The sequence below is a fragment of the Malaclemys terrapin genome, chromosome 2 (assembly GCF_027887155.1).
Source record: "Malaclemys terrapin pileata isolate rMalTer1 chromosome 2, rMalTer1.hap1, whole genome shotgun sequence".
Taxonomy (NCBI): domain Eukaryota; kingdom Metazoa; phylum Chordata; order Testudines; family Emydidae; genus Malaclemys; species Malaclemys terrapin.
Window position 1 is genome coordinate 139,943,871 of NC_071506.1, and position 21,990 is coordinate 139,965,860.

The 21,990-nt window shown below is 47.7% G+C and overlaps 1 protein-coding gene across 1 annotated transcript in view; it reads left to right on the top strand.

Annotated features, from left to right (window-relative positions):
- Nucleotides 1-21,990, top strand: part of SLC4A5 (solute carrier family 4 member 5) — a 125,929-nt gene that overhangs the window by 99,919 nt on the left and 4,020 nt on the right. Inside the window, exons 20-27 of the mRNA XM_054018141.1 lie at nucleotides 965-1,126; nucleotides 2,529-2,707; nucleotides 4,613-4,685; nucleotides 7,307-7,375; nucleotides 9,419-9,592; nucleotides 10,473-10,634; nucleotides 14,091-14,175; nucleotides 18,882-18,949. Coding sequence (XP_053874116.1) covers nucleotides 965-1,126; nucleotides 2,529-2,707; nucleotides 4,613-4,685; nucleotides 7,307-7,375; nucleotides 9,419-9,592; nucleotides 10,473-10,634; nucleotides 14,091-14,175; nucleotides 18,882-18,916 — 939 coding nt within the window. The 3' untranslated portion in view covers nucleotides 18,917-18,949. The remainder of the gene's footprint in view (nucleotides 1-964; nucleotides 1,127-2,528; nucleotides 2,708-4,612; nucleotides 4,686-7,306; nucleotides 7,376-9,418; nucleotides 9,593-10,472; nucleotides 10,635-14,090; nucleotides 14,176-18,881; nucleotides 18,950-21,990) is intronic.

The window sequence follows — 21,990 nt, forward strand, 5'->3', positions numbered from 1 at the left end:
TAAGCATAAAGCTATGTCTACACTGTAGGGGTGTGAAGAGGTGTGATCCCTGACCGACAAGTAGTGCCAGCAAAAGCCTCTAGTGTAGACACAGCTAAGTTGCGTTTTTACCAATCTAGCTTGTTTCCCTCATGCGGGATGGTTTAACAATGCCAGTCCAGAGTGCAGCTTTGCTGACATAAGCAGTATCCATGCCAGGAGCGCTTTGCCCATATAGCATATCAGGACAGTGCTCCTAGTGTAGACGTGGTCTGTGACTCAGGGCGTGTCTACACTACACTGGCTAGAGTCCCCTTGTGGAGACGCAGGGTATACCAGCAAAAGGACTCTTGCTGTTATAAGTTGTAACTACACATTTTGTCGTCATAGTGGTGTCTGTTAGAGATGTTTTTATTCACACCCCTAACCAACATAGCTATGCTGGTAAAACTTTGTAGTGTAGACCGGGCCATGCAGTAAATAGATTGGGGGAGCACGAGACACAATGAGACAATGTTTGTCACTATGCTCTGCACTAGGGTCGTTCAGAAAACCATGCTGGAAGGGAGACAGAACCCCCACAGCACTTCCGGCTGCCAAAGCCCAGGCCCCTAGCACTTGATCTAAAGGAGGATCTCTTGAATGTTAGTGGCACAGTGCCTGTGGCCATGACCCACATTTGAGCAATTCTAATTCCATCCGGTGGGGGAAGTGATGTGCATACCTGCTAGCCAGTTCCCCCCACTGTGATTGTGGGTTAGAATGGTTATCCAGTGGCTCAGGAGGGTGGCGGTCAGTTCCCAATGTGGATTAGGTACCGATTGTCCTGGAACAAGATTGCACTCCCAACAGACTCAGGTTTTCGTACTCTTCCAAGATTTTATACAAATTTGCCCAAATGCAATGGCATTTTCCTGAAATGTAATTTTTATGACCCGGAGTCAGAAAGCGGCATACAATAACCCTTGCCTTGCTCTGTTTTTAGCCCACTCGCTTAGATCGAGGATGGTTTGTGTTCCCGTTCGGTAAGAATCCATGGTGGATCTACTTGGCCAGCGCCCTTCCAGCTCTGCTGGTTACCATCTTGATCTTCATGGACCAGCAAATCACAGCTGTCATAGTCAATAGGAAGGAGCACAAACTGAGGGTATGGCTTTTAACAGTATCTGAAGGGATACTCAGTGGTTTGAGCATTGGCCTACTAAACCCAGGGTTGTGAGTTCAATCCTTGAGGAGGCTATTTAGGGATCTGGGGCAAAAAAAAACTGTCAGGGGATTGGTCCTGCTTTGAGATGGGGGTTGGACTAGATGACCTCTTAAAGTCCCTTACAACCCTGATATTCTATGATTCTATGAACTGATGTAAACCTATTCAACAAACCATAGAGAAGACCAGAAACTGGGCCATCTTCTACCCTTGATTACACATGTGCTTCATCAGAAGTAACACGGCACATGTAAGGGTAAAATTTGGTGCTCTATTGATTGGAATCAGTGCTTACCTATCCATTTGTTCATTTGGGGTGAGCTTCACCCCTGGACAGAAGGCCAGGACTATGCTACTCAAAACTAGGGTCTAGGTGAGATTCAAGAAGTTAATGAATCCTGTGCTGCTCCTTTTATTCAACAAAGGCAGGGTAGCTGTAATTATTTAAGTGTGGTGTGTCCTGGTGCATTTTAAAGTGTGTTCTCTGAATAAATGAATCTTAAATCTTGGAGAAATGTGGAGAGGCGATAGGGATTTTGGATGTGAGCTCTGCATTGTGCAGATTATCAAAGGGAGAACTAGCAAGGTCCTACTACAACAGAATTCCAGGGTGTCACCCACCCTATGGCCACTAAAACTATGGCTGTTTTGTTAACCTTTTGGATCTTAATACCAGGGATTAGCTGCAAAAACTGAGCTCTTTAATTATCAAGATAAGGTATGGGAGGGATATAAGCCAAACTCTAAAAGGAGGTCAGGGATGCAACTGCAAATGATTCCGTAATTGTCCACGCGGGGATATCTTAAACCTTCCTCTGAAGCAGCAGATTCTGCCCATTGTCAGAGATAGGATGCTGGGCAATGTGGACCGCTGGTCTGATCCAGTCTGGCAATTAGAGCATCAGCTCTTGGGGCAGGAACTGTCTTATTGTTCTGTTTGTACAGTGCCAGGCACAGCAGGATCCATGAGTGGGGTTCCTAGGAGCTGCGGGAATACAAATAAATAATAATTCCTATGTTCTCCTCAAACTGGTTCTATTTTCAGGTGTAAACCCCTTACATTTCATTGGGTTTTTTTGATGAAATTAGAGCACTTCTGAAATTGAAGGGAGAAAAGCTCAGTCTCTGTAGTTCTTTAGACAGGGATGTTCAAAGGAACTGAAGGGAGTTTGGCCTCCAACTTCCACTGAAACTCAATGGGAGCTGGGTGCCGAGCTCCCTTGCTCTCCTCTTGAAAATCCCCACTTGGAAGCAGTGTTAAACATTTCACACTCTGGAGCAGAGAGGATGGGGCCAGGCCTCCGTTGCCTAACCAGAAACCTGCTCTGCCACTCTGTTGCAGAAAGCGGCAGGCTATCACCTGGACTTGTTCTGGGTGGGGGTCCTGATGGCCGTGTGCTCATTCATGGGGCTGCCTTGGTACGTAGCTGCCACGGTCATTTCCATAGCCCACATCGACAGCTTAAAGATGGAGACGGAGACCAGCGCGCCAGGGGAGCAGCCACAGTTCCTGGGAGTGAGGTGAGGACTCTCACAAGGCCGTGACACTATCCGTTCACTTCCAAGTCTAGCGTGCAGCTGCTTTGATTTGGAGAGCGGAGGCCAAGGGCACTGCATAGCCGCATGCGCGTCAGGTAGGTTGTAATCCCGGCATGTTTCTAGCTACAGAAATGGGAGCCACATTTTCAGCACCTCCAATAGTTGATTTGCGATGTTCCACAGAAGAGCTGTATTCTGCACCATCTCATTGCAGGGCAGTAAATTGTGGGTGCCTGCAAAGTGATTCCATTAAGAGCCTCTGGGCGCAATGGGCAGGGTGCAGCATGCAAACCCTTTTCCTCCTCACCTTCCCCAAACCTCTTTGCAGTAGGGGCAGACCTAAGTAACAGTCCAGATTCTCCCCTGCCCTTTGTGTCTTTTGTAGCCACTGACTCCCATGCATAGTGACTGTAAAACACCCCCAGAGCAGAGCTCTCCACACCAGTGCTAGTGTGTGGCACCCATTTCTTGCTCACTTAGCATGGGGGTAAAGTACAAGGTGTAAGACATGTGGAGAATCGGGCCCAGGGGCTGGGCTGTGTTGGCAGTGTGTGTGGAGGAAGATGATAGGAACTTGTAATGTTCAGCCAAATTAAAATGGAAACCCCCTAATTCCCATGCTCTCTCCATGCCATCCAGCTCCTGCTCTGGACCACATGGACCATGAGCAGGAAACCTCACACTAGCATTTCAGCCTATCCCTGGTGGAGTCCCCAAGCATCTGGTCTCTCCCTGTTGCTTAAGGTGTGGCAGCATTATCCACTGAGAATAGATGTGTCACGATGGAGCACAGCAGAGGGAAAGACCCAGAATATACTGTGTGCAAGAATGCACAAGGGTTAAGTTCAGTGTGAGCCAAAGACCCTGCCACAGATGTGGAGCCCTGCAGCTCTAGCAGCAAAATAAGGAGAGGCCCAGGATTGGCTGAAATTTGGCAGATTTACCAAAGAACCTTCTTCAAAAGGAGGCTAAGTCTCATTGAAAGTCAGTGGAACATATGGGCTTTCCCTCTTTAGCTAAACTCCTGTCTGGTGATGTGATGACTTTGGGAGTGCCACGAAAATGCTTTTAAGGCCCTCTAAAATGTTACAAACTGGGGCGTTTGCAGGACCAGTGGGGTCAAGGCAATCTCTGGATTTGTTTTGCCTAATACTGAATCCTCTCAAATGCTGTGGGTTTTAAAGTTCGACTCAGACCTCGAAGGTTTCTGGGTTTTATTTCTCACAAAGAAAAGGCTGTGAGACGGGGAGAGAAATTCAGTAAAGAAATGGGCTGACAAACAGACCAGAGTAGGAGGGAGTTAAGGATCACACCAGGGAGACTGCTACAGAAGCAGAGAGCAGAAGAGAGGAATGTTGTAATGAAAACCTAACTAGAGGCAGGCTGGCTGGCTGTCTATCCCCATATATGTCCATCTGTCTAGATTCCTCTCCATAGATATCTGGCACTATAACAGGGTCATCTTTAAAGGCCAGCGGGCCTGCGGCCAGCTTGGCCTGTTTTGATTATCAGACCCAGCTGGAAGGGGTCAGGTGTTTTCTATGAAGGGCTGAGAGAGCTCAGTTGGGAGGAGGGAGAGCTAGAGGTGGAGGTTAGTGCTTGTGGCAGGCGCCGGAGTTAGGGGGAAGAGATGCATGGGGAAAGGCCTCTGGGTCCTGCGGCCTGCTTAGGTTGGGAGTTTTGTGTTTGAATGAATAAATCATGCTCCTAGACACTGGGCATGGTGTTGGTCTTTCCTGGGCTAGGAAGACAGGCCAGCAGCCCCACACACACCCATTGGTTCTCAATGTCCCAGCCATTCATTTCATCGTAGGAACATAAGGCAAACACAAGAAATTGTCCTACCTGATGCCACATTTCACTCTGCATGTCTTTGTTCTTTGCCAGGGAGCAGAGAGTCACCGGAATCATTGTCTTTGTCCTGACTGGGATATCCGTCTTCCTGGCTCCAATTCTGAAGGTAAAATTTCCTCTTTCTACTTCACACAACATTCTTCACTGCACAGTTTGCTGATGAAGGCCCAGGGGCCCAGTCAGCATTCAGATACCTATAAGACACCAAGCAGACTACAGGTCTGTGCTGAAATAATGGCCCAGTGAGGTATTGTTGGGATACAGTGGAAAGCGCTTATTTTGTCGTCTGGATAACTGTGTCAGAGAAGGGTCTCGGAATCCCACAGCATGTTATCCCATGCACTGGATCGTAGCCTGGCTCCCATCCCATTTTGGCTCGCTATGCTATGTGCTATGGTCACTCAGAACTTCATGTGGAGAGAAAGCAGATTCTTCTTCTCCTTGCCACTTGAGCTAAAGGAGAATCTTCTTTAGTGATATAGGGCCTATGACACACAGTTGTGCAGTTCTTTCTGACTCATAGAAGGAACACTAACCAGTTGACCATAATAGTAGTAATCTCTTCTTGATGTATGAGTACCAAATAAATTCAGGATGGCTTTGACTGTTACAGGGTTTACAAATGAGTGTTAGCCATTCTTTTCAAACTGTTACCATCAAATTTTCTAGGTCCTGTTCAAACAGCAAATAGTGATCCTAAATGTAGTAAAACATTGTGGCCTTTGGTGGTTCACTAATGCAATGGTGGATTAGCCACTGGGCCAACGGGGCCCATGCCCAGGGGCCCCAGGCCAATTGATGGGCCCCGGAAAAATAGGTGCCCCCACACCCCGACCTGCTCCCCAGCAGGAGCGCAGGGGGAGGGACGACTGCAGGTGGAAGAGTTGGGGAGGAGCCCCCACTTGCTCTGGCCCAGGGCCCCACAAAATGGTAATCTGCCTCTGCACTAATATGTCAGCATCTCTTGTCAGGCCTGACTCACTCACTACACCTAACGCACTGTTTTCATATTTACCCAAAAGGTGGCAGGTAATATATCCTTGAACAACTAATAACTCACTGATCGTTAATATTATTGCATGATGTGTGTATGGTAAATCCACAAAGGACTTTAAATATATGCCGAAAATATGTGACTAAAATGTGTTTAAACCAGGCATCTCGAGGAGGAGTCGATAAACAGGTTTTCTTCCGGCGAAGGAAAGAGGCCAACACCTTGCCCCAAATGTGGCCAAATTCAGTGGACTATTCATTTGTATCGAAGGTGCAGGAAGAGAATATTTGCATTGTAAAATTCACCCGCGGGGAGGAAGACAGCATGGAGGCTACACCAGTCAGCACAGAAAGGGGCTTTTGTCTAGGCTTGCTTGTCAAAGAATACTTTTCCAAGGTTTACTGGCCTGTGAAAAGAAAGGGGAGAGAACCCCATAATTATTCCTTACTGGACAGATAAGAGGCCAGGCCTCTTGTTCATCTGAGAAAAATGGTTCCTTCAACCAAGGGGGTTAAAGTCTCTGGAAACTGAACATAGATGAGAAACCTGCTTAGACAAAGACTGTAACTGGCTGAAATTAAATTTTCATTTTAGAAGTGTATGTTTACCTTTGTTTGCTGGCAATCCTTTCTGTCTTTATTGTTGGTATCCCTTAATCCTATGTCCTTTTGTTAAATATACTCGATCCACTTTTACTTTAAACCAATTCAGTGCTGTGACTGAAATTGTCAAATCCCATTCAATTAGGAAACTGCTGTTCATGTCTCTTTAAAGGAGCAGTGAACTTAAAAACTTCTGTGAGTGACCCAGGAGGAGGCTGGACGCTGCAGGGAAGTGTCTCTGGGGATCTTGAGACTTGGGGGTCACTGTTTGTTTATTATCTGAAGGCAAGGTTTAGCCTGGCAGAGTACTGAAGAGTTTGCTGGCAAGGCAGACGAGCTGGTGTGTCAGGGACGGTCCCAGAGCCCAGGGTCCAGCCTGAACCCGAACGTCTGCATTGCAATTTTATAGCCCCTTTTAAAGCCCCATAGCCCGAGGTCCGCTGATCTGGGCCAGCCGCAGCTGTGCCATGGATCTTTTATCACAGTGTAGATGTACCCAGTAACTCTCAGTTCTGGGAACATCAGCAGAGTGTCATGCTGGCAGATGGTTTGGGGGGAATTCAGGACTGGGAGGGTGTTGGGGTCACGCTGCAAAAAAGAACTGGGCAGGGGAAGCCAGGGGGTAACCTGCATGCTTGCCTGCTGGCGCTCTGTGTCAGGGCTGTGAGCCAGACCAGCATAGCATTTCACAGCACCCAGAGTAACCGGGCAGGTGGTGACACGGCCCCTTACAGGTCTGGCTTGACCTCCGCAAAACATCAGAGCTGTATCCTGTGTGCTCGGCTCAGATGTGGGCCACTTCAAGTCAAGCGCAATAGAAAATTTTGAACATTTTTACAAAAGGGAAAAAAACCTCCAAATGTAGGGCTCAATTGAGACTTGAGTAAGGGACAGCGTGTGGTTGCATCTCCCCAGAAGCAACCCCGGGCATTCGTTATGCCTTTTCTCTATATGGTATCGATAATACCCTGTCATTCTAGCATCTATCTGCTTGATTATGGACCAGGGTTGTTTTTCAGCCAGGATTTCCCCAGGTTGTCGTTCTGGACAAACACAGCTAGAAATGTCCTTTCTGCAGTAGTTCACAGGAGACATCTAAGCACTGAGTGCTTGTTTTTCCTCTGCCCGCAGTATATTCCGATGCCGGTGCTGTATGGTGTCTTTCTCTACATGGGAGTTGCCTCTCTGAATGGCATTCAGGTAAGAATTTAATCTGTGCTACCGAGCTTGTTCCCTTCATGTGCTGCTACCATATTCCCAGTCCCCATCATTCTCCTCCTCATCTGTTTATGCCACTTCGATAAAACGGAATCATCTATTGCTCATACTAATAAGTTGGCTGCAGAGGAAACTGAATGGACCCACAGGCAACCCCCTGTATAGGTAAGGGCGGAATTGGGTCCTTCCAACTGCTAGAGAGATCTGTGGTCAAGGGGAGGCTCAGAGCACTGAGAATAAATGGGATACATTTCCTGAGACCTCTGTCTGTCTTAGGGTTTGGTACTGTGGCCCATCAGCATAGTATCTGAGCGTTTTCCACATAAAGAAGATTGGCCGTAAGAGAATTTCAGGGAGTCTCTGGATCTTTGCCCTTTCTCAGTTATAGAAAGCTCTGCTTGGGGGAGAGAGAGAAGGCAGTGGTTGATGCTATGAACGTCGTTCTGCTTATGGTGGAAAAGCTTTCTCAAATCCCCCTTCCCTTCCGGCGCATAATCCACCCCTGCCCATCGACTGCAGACATGCCTTGCATTGGGAAACTGACACACAACTTGGAGCCCGAGTGAAGGTACTACAAGGTGCAGGGAGATTGACTCATCCAGACACATGGTTTATTGCCTGACTGATTAAGGGCTGTTCCTGGAAAGGAGAGGCTGAAATTTAATCAGGCCATATTTGAAATTACTAAAACGTTGAGCTTTTAAAGAGCCTTTGGCTCAGCACCAAGAATTGGTCATTCTCGGAACATTCTGTGAGCGCTGCTGGATTTAGCTGGCAGTGGACCTCTGGATGCAGCAAAGCCCTCCATGGGACTCACGCCCGCTTGCTTCACTCCGAGCTCTGCAGAGTGGTGTCTGAACGCAAACATCCCAGCTCTTGTGGTGCTAGATACTACAGTGATGAAGGGTGGATGGATAGAAGTGAGGTTGGGTCAGTTGGACAGGAGCTGCCCTCTGGATATATGATATACAGCAATTCCTTAAATGACAACCAGGATTTTTTGACATGCAATTCATGTTAACCCTAAGGATAATTTCAGTTTAAACATAGTGGGACAGAGTTTATCCCTCGTGTAATGTCACTGACTGTAATGGTGTTACCGGAAAGGAATTTGGCCCACTGAGTCTTAATCACTTTGTTTTGTTGGTTTTTGTTGTTGTTTTTTGAAATGGAGGTTAAAGCTATATTTAAGCTAAAATTAGGCTCCAGATTAATATGGTCTGAACTTCAGAAACTATTTTAAGGCGGATGCCGTAGCTTTAGCTCCCGGGAGCATAAATCCGAACTGAAGAGTTTGTTTGTGGAAACCACCAATGAGTATTAGCACTGCACAAACAAGGAAAGATCATTTTCCTGGCTAATGCTTTATATGATTAGAACATAGGATTTCCAGAGCAGATCCTGCCCCTGTCTCTAGCTGTGACCAATACCAGAGGCTTCAGAGGAAGGTAACCCCCACCCCGCAACTCTTACCCAATAATTCACTTGGCTACGCATACAGTGATACATTTGGCAGGGAGGTAGATGGGGGCTGGAATTCCTTCCTGACCTCTAGTGACAATCAGTATACGCCCTGAAGCATGAGGTCCAATTACCCAGTCTTAACATGTGCAACCACAAACTGGATTGCAATGACCCTCTCCAGGTGAGAACGTATCGTGTAAAAGATACAAAGAGTTGATCTACTTCAGAAGGCATTATTCGGGGGAAGTTTTCTGGTGGTGTAATGCAGGAGGTCAGACTAGCTGATCACAAAGGTCCCTTCTGGCCTTGAAATCTTTGTAGCAGCCCATTGGGCTAGAGCTGAAGTCCTCATTCAGGCAAATCTCCCATTGGACTTAGTGGGAAGTTGGCCTAATTTGGGGCCAAGTAAGGACCATTCTGAGCCAAAACCTTCAGCAGGTGTCCGTGCAGCACTCTCCTCTCCAGCCAGCATGGAGCACTTGACAGTTGCTCGTTTCAGAACCAAGCCCAGCTCAGCCTTTACTCAGGGATGGCGAATAACATGCTGCTTTTCCCTGGCAGTTCTGGGACCGCTGCAAGCTCTTCCTGATGCCAGCCAAGCACCAGCCTGACTACGCCTTCCTTCGCCATGTGCCCCTGCGGCGGATCCACCTCTTCACCCTGGTGCAGATCATCTGCCTAGCCATCCTCTGGATCCTGAAGTCCACTGTGGCGGCTATTATCTTCCCTGTGATGGTAGGGCCTCTGCGCTCACTCGGAAGATCCTTGGGACAGACGGTGTGGGGAGGGGGTGAGCAGCTGGGGTCCCCATGCAGTCCCCTCTGCCCCATCCCCAAGAGGGATACAACCACTGATCTTCCTGGGCTTTGTCTTTATTTTTAAAGACCAGAGCCTTAAGGCAGCAGGTCTGTTTTTCTGAGTGTCAAAAGCCTTCTATCAGCTGATCTTCCTGGCTTCCCTCTAGCTCAGCCTTTCACCGTATCCTTGAGTTAGAACTAAGGAGACTAGCTCGTCTTCCTGGGATGCAGTCAGCACTCCATGAAGTGACCGGTATTAGTAGGGCGACCAGACAGCAAGTGTGAAAAATCGGGATGGGGTGGGGGGTAATAGGAGCCTATATAAGAAAAAGACCCAAAAATCGGGACTGTCCCTATAAAATCGGGACATCTGGTCACCCTAGGTATTAGCAGGTGCCTTCTCCAAAGATGAAAGGAGGTGTCAGTCTGGGGTTTGACATCCCTTGAATCCCTTGGTTCGAGTCACTTCAGCCCTTCTGATGCAGATCCATTAAGTTCCCTAAAGTTTCCCGCATGGGGAGTGTTTTGCGTCACCAGCCACGGTTCTCTGTGGGGCCGCCAAGGTTCCATAGCGCGTCCTGAGAGGATAGCAGCTGTTCTTGGTGCCCTCAGCCAGAAGCTCCATGCCCCCTTCTCTGTTCTGCACTGGTCGGCCCCACAACTGCCCCTCCCCCACCTTGTTTTGTCACTGTAGCGCCATTCGGAGTCTGGCCTGTTTTCTTCAATGGAATCTAGTCCCGAATCTGGATCTGCTCTGTCCGCGCTGGGAGCGGTTGTTTAAATCTCTCTCCCTTCCCTCTCACCCCCACCTCCCTTAGATTTTAGCCTTAATCTTAGTGAGGAAAATGCTGGATTTCGTCTTTTCCCAACACGACCTGGCCTGGATTGATAACATCATCCCCGAGAGAGAGAAAAAGAAGGAAGATGACAAGAAGAAGAAGAAGAAAGGCAACAAAGGGGAAGAGGAGAGTGAGGATGAGGTGTGTCCATGCTCGGGAGGAACAGTAAGGGGCTTACAGTCCATTAGTGTTGTAGATGTTCAGGGATGTTAATGTCACTCACCGAAGAGGCCCTTAGTTCTGTTCTGAAAAATAGCTCTGTCCAAACGATATTGTGAGGGTCCATCATTATCGTGCCTCAGTTTCCCCATCTGTAAAATGGAGAGAACAATGCAGACCTCCTTTGTAAAGCGCTTTAAGATCTACTCATGAAAGGTGCTTGAGAAGAGGTAGGTGGTGTTGTTATTGTCTCCTTGATTTCCAGATTCAGTGTGCTCAATTTCCAAGTTGAGAAGGTTTTTTTTTCCCAACCTGCCAACGCTTGCAACTGGGAACTTGCACATCTCCCAGGAATAAAGCCACATTTTCCCCTGACTGACACCCTGCGCAGTCCTTCAGTGAGGAGCCCCAAATGCAACTGATTGCAACTTAAACAATTCTGTAGATGATGCAGAAGAAGCAATACAATCCAGCTCCCTCTTTCAGGGCGGGGTTGGCTCTGAAGGGATAACGGGAATCAAAATCAGTAAATACCTGTTTATAGTACTAAATTGAGCAGGGCTGCCTCCAATACAAACAGGGAGCAGATCTGCTAATGAGGTACCATCTCTTACACAGTCACTCTTTGAGTAGAACCACACTTTAAATACAGTTTGTGTTCCAAGTAGGGTGGCCAGGTGTCTGGTTTTCGACTGGAACGTCCAGTCAAAAAGGGACCCTGGTGGCTCCGGTCAGCACTGCTGACCGGGCTGTTAAAAGTCCGGTTGGCGGGGCTGGCAGGCTCCCTACCTGGCTCTGCGCAGCTCCCAGAAGCAGCGACATGTCCCTCTGGCTCCTAGGCGGAGGGACGGCCGGGGGGCTCCGTGTGTTGCCCCTGCCCCTGCCCCGTGCACTGGCTCCGCAGCTCCCATTGGCTGGGAACCGCAGCCAATGGGAGCTGTGGGGGCGACACCTGCGGGTGGAGGCACTGCACAGAGCTGCCTGGCCGCACCTCTGCCTAGGAGCTGCAGCCAAGGGACATGCTGCCACTTCTGGGGAGCCTCCCAAGGTAAGCACCGCCTGGATCCTGCTCCTCGCACTCCCTCCCAACCCCCTGCCCCAGCCTGGAGCCCCCTCCCACACCTGAACCCCTCATTTCTGGCCCTACCGCAGAACCTGCACCCCCAGCCTAGAGTCCGTACCCCCTCCCACACTCCTGCCTCAGCCCAGAGCCCCCTCCCATACTCCGAACCCCTCGGCTCCACACACCCCAGCCCAGAGCCCCCTCCCGCACCTGAACCCCTCATTTCTGGCCACACCCCAACCCCCACCCTCATCCCCTCCTGCACCCCAACCTCCTGACCCACCCCGGTGAAAACGAGTGAGGGAGGGTGGGGGAGAGCGAGTGATAGAGTGGGGAGGGTTGGAGTGAGCAAGGGTGGGGCCTCAGAGAAGGGGTTGGGTAGGGGGGCGGGACAAGGGTGTTCGGTTTTGTGCGATTAGAAAGTTAGCAACCCTAGTTCCAAGTCTCTCCAAATGTTATTGCAGGGTTACAATAAATAACCTCCAGGCTAAGGAAATCCATTAGCCCCACAATAAGGATACATGCAGAACATCTGTTAGCGCTATTGACAGTCTTGCACGTGTCTCAAGGGATGTCTAGAGCCCTTGCTGCAGGCTGCATGCAGTTGTACGTAAGAGAGACGTTCTGTCACCTGAGTAATAAAAGCATGTGGCCGAACTACCAAAACGCCAGCGTTAGCCTTGAAAATCCTTAGCGGAGTTATCGATAGAGATTGGGAGCTAATGGAACCCCTCCTGTGGATTCTTCTTCTGACTGTATCTCTGAGACTGCTGCACTTCCAGTAAAGGATTTTTAAGGCAAAATGCAACAGTGACTAGCACCACTTAGTGTTATATAAATGGAAGAGAAGGGAAAACAAAAATCTGATGGCTGGACTGTCAGCAAAGGGCTAGGAACAGAAAGGACTATTGGGTACTGAATGCAATCAAACCCCTCCAACTACACTACCCCGTAAAAGGGAGAGTCACAAAGGGCAGTAGGCACCCAGCTTCCATTGGAGTTGGGCACCCAGGGTCCCATTTGTGGCTGCCCATCAGCACGTTTGGGAAGGGTGAAGGAGAGCACCTAACGGGTGCCCCGATTCAGGAAAGCACTGAGGCATGTGCTTAAGTCCTTTTGACTTCAATGGGACTTGAGCGCTGTCTCGAATAGGGGCCTGGGCAAGCAGTTTTGAGATAAAGGATGATTTCAAATATGTTTTGAATGTTGTGTTCAGTTTTGGTCACCTCATCCTCAAAAGACCTAGCAACCAAAATGACTAGAAGCCTCAAGGGAAGGACTTCAGTCGAGTGGGAGACTCAAGAGGCTAGGATAATCCATTCAAAAACAACACACTTAAAATGAATAGAAAGACATACTTTGTTAATTCAACACATAATTAACCTGTGGAACTCACCTCTGCAGGGTAGTATTGAAGCAATTTTCTCAGTAAGAATTAAAGGAGGAGGCATTTATATGACTAAAACTGTCAGTGACAGTTATATGATAAGCTAAGGTAAAAGTTACAAGGGCCATTAGGGCTTATGCTTTTGGGCATAAACTGATCGCCAAACTCCTTGTGTTTTTTGTTAAGCATCTGGATGAAATTTTGAAGACACATCCAAGCTTTACTCCATGGTTTATTTCCCAATTGATTCTACCTGTGTAGTCTCCCCTTGCGGTTTGAATTGGATACAATGGTTCTCTTCACTATATGCATCCGAAGAAGTGGGCTGTAGTCCACGAAATCTTATGCTCTAATAAATTTGTTAGTCTCTAAGGTGCCACAAGTACTCCTGTTCTTTTTGTCTTAAACTGATGCATAGCATTCATTGTTAAAGAGCTGCCACATTCCCCCTTCCTCCCCCCAGAGCTGGCTGCATTTTAGTGGAGGGTGACTTCTGTGTGTAGGAGAATCTCATTTATCCAAATATCTCTGACCCAGAAATCTTGCTTATTCTAATCTTAGTTATGTTCACTTATGTGAATTATTTACCAAGTAATGTAACTCTCTCATCCAATCCCTTTGTTTAGCCAGATGTTTCTGATGTCCCCAAAACACTTCAGATAAATGGCTTTACCATAGTTAATGGGAACCTTTAGCATGAATGGTATTAGAAATGTAAGCTATTGTTATGGGCAGGCAACATATTACCCTGATTAATGTTAATTGGTGTTACTGATGCTGATCTTTCCACCATGCATAGATACATAGATGCCTAGGATGGGATTTTCAATGGGAACTGGGTACTCCTTTGAAAATTCTGGCCTTCTGCCACATGCATGAGAATGATCCATTTAATGCGGAAGGGCATGAGTATGTTTTCAGGCATGCTAACCCCGGACATGTCTGTATGAATCATTGTATTCACTGGCTCTTCCCACTCTTTTCCTAGCCTCGGTTCCCAACACCCTCAGTTATAAAGATCCCAATGGAACCCGTCCAATCAGACCCCCAAAATGGTATCCATTGCATTACCAGTAAGTACAGTGCTTAGGTTCTAACGTTATTACCATTTACTAACCCTCAACATCTTGGTCTATTTTGTGACTAATCAAAGTAACCCGCTGCAGGTGCTTGGCTTGTTTTGAAGCTGTAGATATGTGTAGATAAGAGATCCGCAAACAGGCTGAGGAAAAGAACACACACGGATCCTTCAGCTGCTTTTTAAATCCAAACTTGATTTTAAAATTGTTTTGCTGCCTGAAAACTCTGCATTCTTGGCCTAGGAATGCCAGAAACCTCTCACAAGAACCTGTTCCTCTGGGGTTACCAGCCCACAGGTGGATCAAGAACCAGGAACTCTGTAGAACTAATCCTGGCTCTGATACTGACACACTGCATGCCCTTGGGCAAGTCACTTGACCATAGTGATGGGTGCGTTTATCAGAAACTGGATAGAGAATGAACCTTCTTGTGCCTATTTCCCCATATGGAAATATGCAGAGGATAACCTATTAGCTACCCCACAGCAGGGGTGGAGGATGAGAATTTTGTTAGTTAATGGGTGTAAAGTGTTGCACAAAGTTCATTGGCGAAGTTGAAAGTGCAGCTTGCTGTTGTTAAAGATTAAAAAATGCCAGATGGTTTGGGATTCAGGAGACCTGGGTTCTAGCCTTCGTTTCAGTACCGTCTCCCTGTGGGACGACAGGCAAGTGACCAACAGCCAAAGGGGCCTCTGATTTTGCCTGCCCAACTTCGGGCACCTCAGACATGGTTTTCAGGAGTGTTGGGCCCGTGCCGAGCTCTGTTGGAACTGCGGGTGCTCAGCACCTGAAATGACAGGTCTTTTGGGGGAAACGTTCATTCTGTCTTCTCTGGTCCTGGGCCCTCTGCCATTGCAGCCTGGTACAGGAAGCAGTGACAGCCCAGGAAAATCATTAACCAAAGCTGCATTTGTGCAAAATAGACGTTGGATTCCCGTGCATTTGTCGGATTAAAGGTGACTCCCTTGCATTCTTGAAAGATAGTTGTGCTAATAGCCCTCCCCCTCTGCCATCTCTCCTGTCCCAGGCTACTGCACATCAGAGGGACGCCTGAGTCCTTCAGTAAAACGTTACCTTGTCACTTTGGTAAAGGGCTGGCTTATTTGGAATGTGCCTTTTTCTGTGGGGGAGACTGGTGGGGAGCCAACGCTTGCTTCTGAACGTTCCCAAGTTCCGCTCCACTCCAAGCGCCTGAAAGGTCCAACTTCTGCAATGCTGGTAGCTGCGCCTGTCTCTCTTGTATGTGAGTGGGCTGGAGGCGCAGCGCTTGCATCCAGTTCCTAGCAGTGCTCGTAATGGAATTGGCAACTCAGCTGCCCCATGAGGGGAAGGGCTGGGCCAAAATTCAATGAGCCAGATTCCGAGGTGGAGTCTGAGGACTAAAAGCTGGCATACTCTACTGTGTGATCTACACCATCTTCCACTCACCCTCCTGGAATCCCTCAGGTTCAGTGAGCAAAATCCAGATGTGGTGATGTCTGGGGAGTGTTAAGTTACCCATCAACATGTCTGACTGCCTGAGTCTCAGTTGGTGCAGGCTGCACACTGAGGGGCGCAGTGGAAGGCGTAAGATTCAGTTACTGTCCTGACTTTGGCCCCTCACGTCCATCTGATCCACCTTATCCCATGAGAGTCCCCTGCTGTCAGTCATATGGAGGCTGAACTTCTTAGAACCGATAAATTATTCCACATTGTGGTATCCTGACACATGGAGTGACCCAGGAGAAGTAAAGGCCTTTCCCTAATATCCCAGCAAAAGCAAAAGCTGGGATATTAGGGAAAGGCCTTTACTTCTCCTGGAAGAGACATAAATGGTCAGCGTTCACGTCTGGTTGTCTGTAGCTGTCATTGTTTATGGTTTCTTCTCTCTTTCCTCATGGTCGCTCTATGGGACAATCTCTTATGGGGTTTCAGAAGGACTAAAGTACTTAAGGTCACAACTCCCAATGGGATTTGGGCACCTCTTTGCTTAGGCTGCTTTGAAAACCCCTGACCATAACATTTAATCCTCTGTTGGGAGGTGAATTGGACTTGCCATTGTCAACAGCTAATGCGGACTCCAGGCTTTATCCAAATGGCACCCCATTTATGGCTTCCGGTTCCTATTTAGATGGAGATTCAGGATATTTATTGTCTCTCTAAATAGTCCTGTTTCCAATGAGCCCGGAGTCTCCCAAGTGTGTTCTCCAAGAATGAAACTCCTTTCAGGATCAATCCTCTGACCCATTGTCCTTCAAGTGTCACTGAGGCAATTGGCCTCCATTTTTGTTGCAGCCTTGTGGAGAAATTCTACTGATCAGTGGGTTGGCAATAGGATGCACAGAGCCTTTTGGCTTGAGGAGACAGGTTTGAAGCCAGCCTGGCTAGACTGTGATGCAGAGTTGATACCATCTGAGGGGTGTTTTGTTGCCTATAAAAGAGAAGCTAAGAGTCGAGTTCTGTTCCCAGTGGATAGAGGCCAGCATCATCATTGGCACTAGCTTAGTGGCAATCTCAGCAGGAAGGCCAGCGATTGAATTGTGACTCATAGACTCATAGACTTTAAGGTCAGAAGGGACCATTATGATCATCTGGTCTGACCCCCTTCATGCTGCAGGCCATAAAACCGTCCCTACCCCTTCCCTGGACTCTGCTGTTGAAGTCCCCAATCCTGTTTTTAGTGACTTCAATCGGCAGAGACCCTCCTGCTAGAGATCCCTGCCCCATGCTGCGGAGGAAGGCGAAAAACCTTGGCTCAGCCAATCTGCCCTGGAGGAAAATTCCTTCCCGACCCCAAATGTGGCGATCAGTAAGACCCCGAGCATACAGGCAAGAGTCTCCAGCCCGACCCCGTTAGCCATTATACTATTTACCCACCATTGCTTGGCTTTCCTTGACTACTATGTTTTACTATTAAACCATTCCCTCCATAAACTTATCTAACTTTATCTTAAAACCAGACAGGTCCGTCGCCCCCACCGTTTCCCTCGGTAGGCCGTTCCAATATTTCACCCCTCTGACGGTCAGAAACCTTCGTCTAATTTCAAGTCTGAACTTCCCCACGGCCAGTTTGTATCCATTCGTTCTGGTATCCACGTTAGTACTAAGCTGGAATAATTCTTCTCCCTCCCTTGTATTAATCCCTCTAATATATTTAAAGATAGCAATCATATCCCCTCTCAGCCTTCGCTTTGTCAGACTAAACAACCCAAGCTCCTCTAGTCTCCTTTCGTACGACAGCTTTTCCATTCCTCTGATCATCCTAATGGCCCTTCTCTGCACCCGTTCCAGTTTGAGTTCATCTTTTTTAAACATGGGAGACCAGAACTGCACACAGTACTCCAAATGAGGTCTCACCAGCGCCTTGTACAACGGAAGCAGGACCTCCTTATCCCTACTAGATATACCTCGCCTAATGCATCCCAAGACAGCATTGGCTTTTTTCACCGCCACGTCACATTGTCGACTCATAGTCATCCTGCGGTCTACAAGAACCCCTCTTCCGTAACTTCTAACCAATGCGTCCCCATCTTGTAACTAAAATTGTTATTAGTCATCCCCAAATGCATCACCTTACACTTTTCACTATTAAATTTCATCTTCAGTGACGTGCACTGAACTTCCCTTCCCTTTTGTCTGATAAACATGCCTTTCCTTCATGGTTCTCCATCAAGAGGATCCCAGCAACCCTGAACTTAGGAGCAGTTTGCATCTGGATTGAAAGGTTAAACCTCAGGCCTACAGAGTGTTGACTTTGTGGCTAGCTGGTGGATTTATTTTTCCTGTTTGTGAGGAAACCAATGCCAATTCTTTGAGCAGAATCCTGTTCCCATTGCAGTTAGGGAGTGTTTCGCCACTGATTTCAATGGGATCAAGATTTGTCCCCAAAGAATAAGCACTTACGTGATTTAGGAGCCTAGCTTCCATCGACTTTCAATGCAGTTTAGGCTCCTAACTCCAAAAGCACTTTTGAAAATGGCACTTGGGCTCCTAAGTCACTTAGACACTTTTAAAAATTGTACCCTTTGACCCTACATTTACTAACTCTCAGAGATTAGCTCCTTTTTGCTTTTCCTCTAGTTTTTTGTTATTTGCCCAAAGTTAAACTCCCTAAACCCACGTTTTGCCACCTCAATAAAAGTGGCTGGACTTTGAGTTTCTGAGCCTCCACAACTCCCACTGAAATCCGTGGGTGCTAGAGGCGTTCAGCAACATTTTACTTGGGTTCCTAAATCCCTAACTTGAGGTTCCCATGCTTGAAAAAGTGGGTTTAGAAATTTAAAAGGAAAACCTAGTCAGGTGAATCAGGACTCAAAGACCGCACGGGAGGTAAAAGCAGCAGATTCCTGTAGCCAGGTCTTCCCTTTTGCATCAATTAGGGGATGATTTCCAAAGACACACAAGCACCTCGACATTCAGTGGAGAGTTGGATGCTTAACTCTCATTTGTGTCTTTGACGCCCCCGCCCCTTTGTTGCCGTATTCATTTAAAAATGCAGCATTTCCAATGGGTTTTTTTTCCTCCGCCCAATTAGTGGGTGGAGAGAGATGACCATGCAAGTTCACTGAACTTCATGGTTGAGGTCTCAGAGCTGCTGGAGGTTCCACAGTGCAGCGCCAGCCTTTTCCCTCTAACTGGGATGGTCTTGGGGGATTTTTGGTTTTTGTTTTGTTCCTTCCTCACCCTGAAACGGTTTCATGTGCATCTGTGTTTCCCTTCAGGAAAGAGGTCCTCCAGCTGGAGCTTTGCGTTCTGATTCCTCTCCTAACGGTTCAGACTTGGATCGCAGGTAAATGACATTTAACAGGCTCATCATCCCTCCCCAGTTCTAAGCCCTGCCCCCAAACCTGTTGGAGTGCGGCATCTCCACGGGTGTGAACGCCAGGCAGGAATCTGAATTGGTTCAGGCAACGAGAGGGTTTAGTTAGGAGCAACGGGGTGAAGTGAAGGGAGGGAAAATTCAGGCTGATCGGGGGAAGAAAAATTCTAACCCTGGGCTCTGTGGGTGGAATTCACCCTTGTGCAGAGGGGGCAAGCACAAACCCATCGGCCGCTTAAATCACAGGGGTTTAAATGGGGCATCAGGCCTGTGCTTGCCTTCTGCAAAGGGGTGATTTATGGGTGTGTCTCCGTTGCAATCCCAGGGTATGACTGCAGCTTGAGCAGACATATCTGAGCCAGCTTGAATCTAGCTAGTTCGGATACCAGGGCAGTGAAACAGCAACAGCACGGGCTGTACAAGCCCATCTGGAACCCTGGATAACTCCTCAAGCAGCCAGCAGCTCCACTGCTCCAGTACCCAAGCAAGCTAGATTAAAGCTAACTTGGGTATGTCTACACAAGCTGTAATAACTCCCCATCATTGCTGAGAGAACATACTTGAAAGGGTATAAATCTCCTCTCAAGGGCAGTGGTGTCACCCCATTGCTTGGGAGATTTAAAACAAAGCTAGATAAAAATCACTGTCTAACTTGCTGTAGGAAGCACTACGTCGGCCAGCGGATCAGGCTAGAAAATAGACTGTCTTTAAAGATCTGTGATTCTCTTCAGTCTCTTCTACTGTGGCCCCGTACCATGGCTGATGGTGCTTGCATGAGCCAACACGCTGCTACAGTCTATTGGAGAAATGAGGTCTGCTTTCAGTTAGGGGGTTGGATGTGTGTGTGTGTGTGTGTGTCTGTTAATAGCATCTGTCGATAAAGTAGGAAATAAAAGACCCTAGGTCCCCTGAATCATACAATCACTTGTAACCAGACCAAGTGTATGATGCAAACTGACAAAAGCCACAGTGGAGGTTGACTCAGTCGCTGGTTCAAATCCAGCATAGGTTGTTGCTGTCTGCTGGCCCCGCGGTGCCTGTGTTGGCAGAGCTGGGAGATCTCAGTCTCATTTCAAAACTGTCAAGAGAATTGACATGAACTGATCCCTTCACTGGTAGAGAAACCAAGGACTGAGCTTCCTCCCTCTCTTGCCTAGTGAGCCCTTCCAAGGAAGGGTGAGAAAAGCTGGTCAGTGTTACCCCTGTTCTGCAGATAAAAAGAGGACTTTAGCCTCCAGGGCTGTGACCTGCACACCAGTCCCTGCTGTTTCTTTTTTTGTCCCCTATGAGCTGTGGATTTCTAGATTCTGGGCCCCCTTCCTCAGTGAAGGGGGCAGGGCCTTCCTTTGCCTTGATTGACTCTGTCCACCAGTCCCAGTTATCAAATAGGCTGATGTGTACCCAGCAGCATGAAATTCATGATGCCCACAAAGAAAACGGAGATGGATGTTCCTCTGTGTACTGCATGTGTAGTACCAGCTGTCAGGATCTTCTTTCTGTGTACAGGGCCTTGCAGTCTTTTCCCATTAGTGTGACTATATTTGGATGTCGTGATTTATGGAAATAGGTAAGCAGAGGTTAAACTTCCAAACGGGAGCCAGGGTGAGTTAAAGATAAGACATCAGTCTTGCATTCAGAGTTTTCTGGCTTGTAGCTTTTGTGCTGCACCATTCCAAATGTATGTCATTAGCTAGGTTCTGAAACACGAGTCAAATTCAGCTCTGGTGTAACTCCAGTGAGTCTGTTCTGAAACATGACATCGTAAAGATCAGATAGAACTTTTATTCAAATAAAGATTGCAGCATTGGATTTGATGCATGAGATCCTGAAGGTGAAATTGATCAGAACCTGATTGTTAGCAAAAATGAAATTGAGTGGTGTGTTTTCATTATCCCAAATGAGAGAAACGAACAAGTGAAGGGTGCAAATTAGATTATTTTTTTTCTTTCCGATTTCATAATCAAGGTCTCATTTGTAACATAAGTATGGAAACTTGTTGGGTTTTTTTTCTAATTAAACACTGGTTTCTTTTACGCTCGTTAGAGAGAGTGAAGTGGTGCTCTTCTCCCAAAGCTAAAGAGAACTTGGCTTGAATCAGGGTGAACAGAGACATGAGCGGCCTTTGCTGTTTTGCAAGCCAGGGTAGAAAACATTTTCAGCCCCCTCCTGACTTCCACCAATTTCCTCAGTGGCCGAACAAAAATTAAAACCAGCCAGTTAGTGAGCAGCATAGTGGTTTGGCAACCACGCCCACCCTCTAGAACTGGGTCTGAATAGGGATATGTCTGTGCCATACCTACATTGCACTGCTGTCCAGATGTTATTGTCTATAACAAAAAGTGGACACTAGGGGGCAGCAGTTAGGCTTTACTAAGAACATAATCCTGGAAAATTTATCCCAGCTTCACGTTTTACATCGGCGCAGCACATTTTCACTAGGGGTTTGCAGATACACCTGTGCAAAACCAAGGGGAAAAAAACGACGTAAACAGTTGCACCGACTGGTGCAGACGAGAAGAAAATTGGGCCTTATCTTCAAAAGTTATTGCATTGCCAGACAGATTCCAAACAGCCTGGTCATTTAGTCACAGCTATTAAAGGTCATAAAGTTTAATGCCAGAAAGGATCACCAGATCATCTAGTCTGTCCTCCTGCATATCACAGGTCACCAATCCTGCACCCAGCACCCACACACCATTCATTATGCTATTCATAAACGCTGACACTATCAAAACATGGGGGGCATGTTCATCTGTAGCACCTCCTGCTGTGTCAGTCCACTCCTGGGATCTCCCCCTCCCCTCCCCCCAGCTCTGCCAGTGCACCACAGTCCTAACTCATGGAATCCCCTGCTGTTCCAGCCCAGGGCTCCCCCGCTATTCCAGTCCTCTAAGGTTTTGTTATTGCTATGGCCTATTAGATCATAGCAGACCACGCTGCCATAGCAGATCTCATCAGTCAGAGAAAGGAGTGGGCGGAAGGGAAAGCCCAACCAGAATGCACCTGAGAGG